This window comes from Aptenodytes forsteri, unplaced genomic scaffold, assembly GCF_000699145.1.
Source record: "Aptenodytes forsteri isolate BGI_AS27 unplaced genomic scaffold, ASM69914v1 Scaffold82, whole genome shotgun sequence".
Lineage (NCBI taxonomy): Eukaryota > Metazoa > Chordata > Aves > Sphenisciformes > Spheniscidae > Aptenodytes > Aptenodytes forsteri.
The window spans coordinates 11652020-11661779 of record NW_008795490.1 but is presented as its reverse complement, the minus strand read 5'-3'; the positions used below and the strand labels follow the sequence as shown (position 1 = coordinate 11661779).

The following is a 9760-nucleotide window of genomic DNA, read 5'->3' as shown; positions in this document are numbered from 1 at the left end:
CCATGGCAGGGGAGGGTGGAACTAGATGATCTTTAAGGTCCCTTCCAACCCAAAACCATTCTATGATTCTATGATAAATTGTCTTTGAGAATTAGTCATATGAGGCACTGCTGTACTGCAAAGGCAGCATGGAGAGAAAATTGTTGTAGTCATTATTTTCACCGGTAAAACAGTTTAGTATTATTACAGCCTATGAGTTTCCTTCATGTTTTACCTCATCCTTCCAACCCAAAACCATTCTATGATTCTATGATAAATTGTCTTTGAGAATTAGTCATATGAGGCACTGCTGTACTGCAAAGGCAGCATGGAGAGAAAATTGTTGTAGTCATTATTTTCACCGGTAAAACAGTTTAGTATTATTACAGCCTATGAGTTTCCTTCATGTTTTACCTCATCATTTCCACGTTCTTCTTAATTATTGATTGGAGAGAACGATTTGGTTACTTATTACTCACTGCTCTTATTCCTCTGGGCTGGCTTCAGTAAAGCAGAAATCACAGCGATACAGAGCAAAAGACAAGCTCAAATTTTCTCAAAGAATTGTTTTCTCCTGTTTGTAACTGAGAAAGTCGAAAGGGTGTAGGATGCACTTTGTTTTCAGTGGCCTCTCTTGAGCTGACAGATATCTTTTAGTCAGTATGCTGTGAGTACTCAGTGTTTAAGTAGACTGATTTTTCCTATACCTATGGGAAATAAGAAGTCCAGACATCTAGGACTGGGTTGTGGAGTTCCCACTGCCTAAGTCACTGTGGATCTGATCTCTTAGGAAATGAATTTGTTTTACAAAGTCTATAGCATAGTCATCACAAAGAAACTTTTTCAATTACCCATGCAGTTGTTTGGATTTAAAGTGGCAGCATGAAGGTGAAAAGATCTTATTAAAAAACCTACAAAGAATGAAATATTATAGGAATTAAATTTCATAGAATCACAGAATGGTTGATGTTGGAAGGGTACACTCTGCCCCATCATCCAGACAATTAATGAAGATGTTAAACAGGATTGGACCCAGTATTGACCCCTGGGGTACACCACTAGTTGCTGGCCTCCAACTAGACTTTGTGCCAATGATCACCACCCTCTGGGCCTGGCCATTCAGCCAGTTTTCAATCCAGTTCACTGTCTGCTCATCCAGCCCATACTTCATTACATTCTCTATGAAGATCTTATGAGAGACAGTGTCGAAAGCCCTACTCAAGTCTAGGTAGCCAATAACCACTGCTCTCCCTTTGTCTACCAGGCCAGTCATTTCATCATAGAAGTTTATCAAATTTAGGCTATGTCTAATGGAAACAGACTAGTCAAAAAGTGCTTACAGATAGGCATAGTCTTTTTCTGAATTAGATCTTCAGATGCAGTAGTGTGGAAGTAGTGTTGTAGATAACTAAGACGATCAGAAAAACTCCAGAAGTAAAAGCCTTTTGTAGAACACTGAATATCTTATGTTTTACTGTATCTAGTATTTTCTGCCTTGTTGAATGGGCATTAATGCATTGTAGAGGACAGAGAGTGCACAGTGTGCAGAACCTGGATGAGTTAATGATTTAAGGAAAGCCATACTCTGCAATATTTACACAGTTTGAGAGCTCAATTTTTCTGGTTGAACACTGCAGTAATATTTATCTAGCTGTTTAAAATACTCCGTTTTGGAGTAAGGCTTTCCTTGTGAACCTTCTGGAAGGGTCATGCCTGACAGTCAGTGCTCCTCCTCTTCCCCTGTCCTGCTGCATCTGGTGACTGAGGGGCAGACCGTGAGGCTCTGCCGCAGGTGGGACCACCGTGCATGAGGCCATAGCAGGTGGCAGCCCACAGGCTGCAGCACCATGTTACAACCACCAAAACACAAGCTACAGGCACTAAGGCAGAGGGGACAGGCGGCAGTCCGTGACTCCAAAACTCTCTGTCAGTTTTGTACAAAGCATGAGAGGAAGGTGACATCGCAAACTGTGCTCACTGGTGGCAAAATGAACAGATGTAGGTTTACTGGTAAACCACATCCTTTCATCATGCTGGAGTAATTGCTTTGCACAAGTTTTCAGGAAAGTTAAAACATATGAAATCACCCACCGGAGATTCATTTGTTTTGAAAAAGGTAGCCATCTGGGAAGTGTTTAATAAGGTCACTAATTAAATACATTGATAAGGAGTTTAACAACACCCTTTGCACCTCATTTACACGATGACACTTTGAGATTGCAGTTAGGTACATTCTGCTTCACCAGACCTAACACATATCCTGATCGGACAACAGCATGAGGCATTTTTCTTGTGCTCTCCTAATTTATCAAAATCTTGGGTTCAAATAGAGACCCTGCGGCCTCATCAACACACCTCATTTGTACATCCCCTTCACAGTGAGAAATAGCTTTGTGCTGCCTGTGATTAGAGCTGATGAGAGAAAGCAACCTGGGACCTCATTAAAGTTACTTTGCCAGAGAAGACACTCTGTAAACAGAAGGCAAGGAGGCTCTTTGGGTAAGTGCCACCTTTGGGTAATAGGACATCAGAGGAAAAACTTATTTCTGAAACTTTCTGAGCTGGGCTGTGCACAAAACTGACTTACACTTGTAGGTTATTAAGAACAAGGAGAAATGCCTCCTAGGTGTAGATGAAGGTCACCAGCAATTTGTGTGTGTGGAAGCCCCTTGTTACTTCTGCAGAGAATAAATACTGGTGGCGTCTTGGCTAGACTAGCTTGCAGGAGAGTTGGTGATCTATACACTGAAAATTTCTTCTTCTACTATTTCCATTTACACTAAATAGACTGTGGTGATCTTGTGCAGCCATGATGTCGGGATGCCCTCTCTACTGGCTTTGGCTGGGATAGAGTTAATTTTCTTCATAGTAGCTTGTGTAGTCCTGTGTTTTGGATTTGTGATGAAAACAGTGTTGATAACATACCCCTGTTTTAGCTATTGGTGCTTGCACAGCCTCAAGGCCTTCTCTGCTTCTCACACCACCCCACCAGCGAGTACTCTGGGGGTGCACAAGAAGTTGGGAGGGGACACAGCTGGGACAGCTGACCCCAACTGACTAAAGGGATATCCCATACCACATGACGCCGTGCTCAGCAATAAAATCTTGGGGGAAGAAGAAGGAAGGGGGGGATGTTCGGAGTTACGGCGTTTGTCTTCCCAAGTAACCGTTAGGCGTGATGGAGCCCTGCTTTCCTGGAGATGGCTGAACACCTGCCTGCCCATGGGAAGCAGTGAATGAATCCCTTGTTTTGCTTTGCTTGCGCACACAGCTTTTGCTTTACCTATTAAACTGTCTTTATCTCAACCCATAAGTTTTCTCACTTTTACTCTTCTGATTCTCTCCCCCATCCCACCGGGGGGGAGTGAGCGAGGGGCTGTGTGGGGCTGAGCTGCCTACTGGGGTTAAACCACGACACACTCCAAACTTCTGCACAGCATGCGTGGGCTGGCTGAGACTCCCCTAACCCAAGGTCTCCCCTATCTGCCCTCCCTGGCAGGTTATCTCCTCAGGATGACCTACTGGCTGCTGACAATTTTTCACCTGCTTCTCTCCTGATGTGCTCCAGGGCAGGACATCAGAGAACTGCCTGTGTTCCTCTGGGACTCCATAATCCACCATCCCACCACCCTCTTCCATCTGCAGCTATTTAGGCAAACCTTCAGTAGTAGCTCCATGGATCACTGCCTAGATCCAAAATCTCACTTCAGGTCTCTTGCTAGTCAAGCAAGTTAGAGAAGACATCTAACTGCTAGTTCCAGAAAACTGGCCTTTTGCACAAGCATTTTTGGAGTCCCAGAATCATCCTAACTTTTCCATAGTGTGGGATTCACCTATGCTGAGTAATCCTCATCTCAGCTACCTAAAAATTATATCTAAAATCATCAGAAAATCTATTCCAGTGACTGGAAGATCCCTCTTGGTAGAAAGAGAAAGAGCATCTGCACCAACAATTCATCTTGCCTAAAAATGGATAAGCTGGTGAGATAAAACACCCTGTGAAGATGACTGGTTTTCTACAGTGAGTATGAGGAGAACTACCAATGACTAGAGCAGATATAGTGCCTAACTTTTAGATGTCTAAATTTAGGTTAGATGGCTATCGGCCTTCAGGAGTGTGGGTCTGTTTTTTATGGTTTTAAGTAGATTAGCTTTGCAGTAGGGTCTAGGTGCAGGTTGCAGAGGCATGTGCTCTATTTGAACTAGAGGCCATCCTGCAAGCAAGCTGGGCTCATATTCATTCACAGACGACTCCTGCAACCCGAAAAAAATGCCAGAAAGATGCCAGAATGCGTTATGAAGAGAGACTGACCAAATATGAACTCTGGTAGAGCTGAAGTTCTCCGGAAAAACAGTAATGTTTCCAGATTTTCAGGGAGATAGATAGACAGACAGTGGATGAGGGGAAAGAAACATCTCCATTGACTTCCTGAAGGGACTATGTTAATATGTGCTGAACTTAGTAAATATACTTAAAAAGCCTCAGATGGGCAACATTCCTCATAGGGAAAGATCACTTTCCTTCAATCTATAACACCACCAGAAGAAAGGAGGTATCACCTAGAAGCACTTCTGAAACTGCTATTTCAAGAGAGATCAAGATGTCCAAGTGATCACGCAGTTCATTTCAGAAAGTAGCACTGAGCATGAGAAAATGAACTACATCAGGCCAGCCTCACTGGGGATGAAGGAAGAAGAGAATCGACCGTTCATTTATCAGAAAGATAGATTTTTTTAATCTTAACTTACTTTATTTCTGTGAGTTAAAGTATTAAAGTAGTCATATTATCACTAACAAGGATTAGTGCCCATGTGGTGTATATTTCATTGTTCCTTTTTATGTCATTTTGGAGAGTGCAAACTTACAAGATGGCAATGAAACAGTAAAAGAGACAATCTCAGATCCTGATTTTGCTCTGCTGAAATGTAGCATCATTCAACTTTTATGCTCTGCAGCGCAGAGTGCTTCAGTGCTCTACAGGGCACAGAAGAGAAAGACAAGATACACATAGGATGTGCCCTTATCCCAGCAATGTGAATGGAGGACATCATTTACTGCTGAGCATAGCTCTTACTTCAGTAGGGAGTCATCAGTTTCTCTCCCTAGTCTCTTCTCAGGTACTAATTCCATTCCCAGGACTAGTCCATAGTCCAACCAGCTGTCACAGGATCAGGCCAGAGGTATTATTCCCTTCTGTTTGGTGATATGTCAATTCTAGAAAAGCCAGGTCATAGATTAAAAAAATGGCAGCCTGTGGGTCTTCTTCAGCTGGTGACCATGTGCTAGTTTTTGACTTACTCTCCTGTCCTTCATGTCCCAATCTGGGTGTCCTGAGAAGCTGCATACAGATGTAACCTTGACAGCCTGCTCACCCAGGCACCGTCAGCCCAAGCTATTCCTATAGCCCTTCTTCTGCCACTCCTCCTGGTGCTTCCACATTCACCCTGCCCCATGCATCCTCCATTCAGGCCAACCATAGCATTTCTATAACAATTCTTTATATACTTTCCTCACCAGCTGACACAGCATTGCCATCAGACAAAATAACAATGTGTCCAAGCTAAAAAAATGTTCTGCAAGATGCAAATTGGTGAATACTTTACATTGACAAGCATCGTTTTCTGGAATTGTCAGGTTCAATGTTGCTTTTCGCTATTGCTTTTCATTCCGTACATCTTATTTTCCCTTATCTTTGATCTCATTAAACATGCTTTTGATCTCCTTAAGCAGCAAAGCCTTTAAGTGACAAACTCATAAGTGACAAGCACTAGTTGAAATGGAAACAGAAGGAGCAGCACAACTTTTCTCTGTCCCATCGTCCCTCCATGGAGTGTCCCGTTATGGCTGTATATGGGCCTGTTTTGACCTCTGTACACATACTGGAGGGGAGGGACAAAACTAAAAGGCTTTGGGTTATTACTCAAAGATGTCTAGAAATTCAAAAGGAAAGGCTTTTCTGCTCTTTCTAGAGGACAATAAACAAACACAAATATTGTAATATAAACACACCTTGTTCAAGAAATTAATCTGTTGTATTGGAATAATTTCTTAATGATTAAGAGCAGGGATATAAACTGCTGTAAGTTTTTTTAAACTTAAGTCTTGCTCTGCTGTGCATTGCATATAAATAGCTATAACCAAAAAAACACATACAAATCCCAATCTGGAATGAAAGAAGACGTAAAGCGCAATAGTTGCTTATCTGCTTGAACCAGATTTGGTAAATGAGTAAACAAATAGGTGTTTCCTTCATTTTCAGCTCTTACATCCGGGAGTTCAGCTTCCAGACAAAAATTCAAAGCCATGAATCCAACCATTTAAAGCATGTTACTCTAAAAACAAACGAGTCCTGGAAGAGTCCCGTTGAAAAACTTTTCCAAACAGAATCATCTTTAATGCCCTGCGAAAACACATGTAAAAAAATGCATAAACAATAGGGTTAAATGTAGAATTTAAATAACCAAACCAAACCAAAGCATCAATGAGAATAGGAGGTATCACATAATTCATAAATGGATTGGTTGCTGTAAAGAAGAAGAATGGACTCCAGCAAATGAGAAACACTCCTATTATTATGCCTAATGTCTTGGCAGCTTTCCTTTCTCTGCAGAATGAAATGTGGTGCTTTGTTTTGAATTGCATCTTTTTTTGGCTAATTGCATCAATGGATCTTGCCTGCCTCTTGGCTATAGAGTATATTTTCCTATAGATGTACAGCATAACAAATCCAGGGATGTAAAAAGACACTATGGAGGCCACAACACCTGAAGTTTCACTAAAAACAAGAAAGCATCCTCCTGCACAATGTGTGTGATTATAAATCTCTTCTGCCCCTTGCAAGTTTAGGTCTAGAAAGATCATCCCAAAAGCAAAAGCAGCAGGGACCATCCAACTGACAAATATCATGACCAGGATAACAAAAGTATTAATCTTTGATTTGTATCTTAGAGGGTCACACACAGCATAGTAACGGTCGATGGATATGAAGGAAAGATGGAAGATGGAAGCCGTGCTCAGCATAATGTCCGTGCTTGTGTGGATCTTGCAGAAGAGCTCCCCAAAATACCAGCAGTGCTCAACAGAGCGCACCATGCTGCAAGGCATGATGAGGAATCCCAGCAAAAAGTCTACTGTAGCCATAGAAAGTATCAGGAAATTGGTAGGCGTGTGGAGCTGCTTAAAATGTGATATTGAGATGATAACTGCCAAATTTCCAACCACTGTGACCAGAATAATGCAAACCATGAAGATATACATGGAAACACGGATACCGTTTGACCAGCTGCTCCTTATGCAAGAGCCATTTACGGATTCACAGCACAGTTGCATCCTTACTGAGGTCTCAAATCCACGTAGGTATGCGGCACAGGTACTGTGTTTCCTAATGCTGAGATACATTTACAACTGTTTTTTTCTTTTCTATACGGGGAGAGCTGCAGGGAGAAAAAAAAAAAAGGGCAATTGTAAACACCTTCATTTATTTGGTTTTATAGGAAATTCACATTTCTTTCTTTATGAAGGATGAAACTATTTTGTAATTATACTTTTAACAGAATGACACTTTTATCATTAGACTTCCCTTGAAATGGGAATCTCATTTGATTAAATAAACTGTATAATGGGGCGTCCTCACACCAGAATAGCAGTGGCTCCCAGAGTGCCCTGCATTGAGAAATGTCTTGTATAGCAGGCAGATGAGAAGTCCTTTTCATTATTTCCTTTTTAAACAGTCCTCCTAGTCTTCTTCGTCAAAATTGGCTGGAGGCCTGTATCCCTCACTTTGCTCTTGAAAATCAGTAACTTTAGATTCTGAAGCTCCCTCGACTTATTTTTTGATGCATAAGTCTAAGATCTACAAGTTTAAAACAGAAGGCTAAAGCTGAGGAGCCCACGCTCAGCCTTTCCTCCAGCCCTGTCCTGATAGTGATAAGTGAACCCGCTGTGCAGCCTGGCAAAACCAAAGAGTTTCCACAAGCCCTCGGTTTTCAGGCCGATGGCACTGCCTGATCAGATCGAGTCTTACTGCAAAATTCTTGTAGGCTCTAGCTGTAAACAGAGATGTAAGGAAAAGATCTAAGAGAAGAAAAAAACTTTTCTGACCTTTTGCTGCCAAAATATAATGGAAGAGCCTGACTAATCTGAAGCATTAGCTGCTGTATAAGCAAATATCTTTTCTGTCGGGCTCTAGTTTATTTCAGTGCTGGTAGTTTAGCATTGTTTTGTATATTTATTATGTTAATACTGTTTTTAGCCAAGGCAAAAACAAGGAAAGAAACATTTTCTGAACATTGTTTTAGTCTGTAACTGAGGACAAAGTACTTAAGCACTTAGCAAGCAATATTCATTGTTGAAAGATCTGGTTTTCCTTTAATTAACAGAAAAATAGTATTACTGTGAAAAATAAAGAACATTAGCATATGCTATTCAGTAGCATTATCATTATGGTATAACGTGGTTGTTTAAGTCAGAAAAATACTGACATGGCAATTCAGCCAGTACTAATTTAACCCATTTGCTTCAGGACTTTGCTGCCTCTGGTTATTCTGGATAGAACACAACAGAATAATTGATTTTTTCCCATATTGAAATAAATGTTATTACAAGCACATCATGCCATTAGAAGCTAAATGGAAGCTGAATATAGATGATAAACCATAGCTTGCAAAACCCTGACAGCTACGGAGTTATAAATAACAGCTTGTGTTTACAGAGGGATTTTCAAGTAGTGCCAGGCAAGGCAGTGGCACCCGAGTGCCAGGGAGAAGGTGCATCCAGAGGCACTCTCAGGAGTACAGGACACAATCTGAGTATATTTATTTACTGTTTGGAGTGCTTCTTGCTTCCCCCTTTTTCTACCTACTAATGTTTAACACCATCTCTGCTCTTTTCCACCTCACTTTAACTATCACTTCATGTATTTCACTTTTGGTCGGTCTCTTCATGTTTCTTTTCCTGCCTGTCATTCCTTCTTTTGCTGTATTTACACCCAGATAGAGGAAGCACAGCCAGATGGGTCTTTATTAACTCAAATCTTCAATTCTCACAGCAGAAAGAATTAAACACCGATTTAACTGCATATACTGGACATAATTATAAAAGTTTTAAGCTCATTCAGGTTATAAATGTGTCACATAGATTTCAACCTTCATTAATTTTATGTGTAAATAAATTAAACAAATATGGTAAAACAGGCTATGAAACCAATCAAAAAGAATTAAGGTGCTATCTCTAGTTTTCTTTTCTCTTTAATAGATGAACAACTTCCCTATTGTTCTTTGACAGAGAAACTGTTTAGCCTAAAGAAATATGATCTCCCCTGGAAACTGTTTTTATTTAAGAAACAGTTATATAAAAAAAATCTTATTTTCAGGAGATTTTGTTTTTTCATTAAACAGAAAGAAGAAACTCCAACCAAAATATTGAACGCACTGAGATCAAGTGTGTGGCTTTGCGTGAAATGGAAACAAAATGTCAAAACTCACGTGGCAAACTGTCCAAATGAGTTAAACACTGAAGAAGTTTTCAACAAGAAAGCAGAACACTTCCATAATTAATTACTAAGTTTAAAATTCAATAAAATTCAAATATGAAGAAGCATCCTTTTAAAAACCTGTCCTCCTAGGTTTCTCCCCTCACGCTGGGTAGAAGTTTGCTCTTGTTGCTTGTTTTCTGCTCATTGAGTGGCACCCCTTCCTTTTAAAGACCATCTCAAAAGACAGCTGAGCCTCTTCACCATCATAGCAGTTCTGGGTAATTTTGAGAGGACAGGCACTTAATCCA

The 9760-nt window shown here is 40.7% G+C and overlaps 1 protein-coding gene across 1 annotated transcript; it reads right to left on the bottom strand.

The window, feature by feature from the left end:
* Nucleotides 1–6307: 6307 nt before the first annotated feature.
* On the bottom strand, nt 6308–7378 carry LOC103900752 (trace amine-associated receptor 1). The gene has a single exon (XM_009281516.2). The coding sequence runs from the start codon at nt 7376–7378 to the stop codon at nt 6308–6310; it is 1071 nt and encodes a 356-aa protein (XP_009279791.2).
* Between the last annotated feature and the right edge of the window lie 2382 nt (nt 7379–9760).

Coding starts and splice junctions, on each gene's coding strand:
- LOC103900752 (XM_009281516.2), bottom strand. CDS start 7,378: ATGTATCTCAGCATTAGGAAACACAGTACCTGTGCCGCATACCTACGT.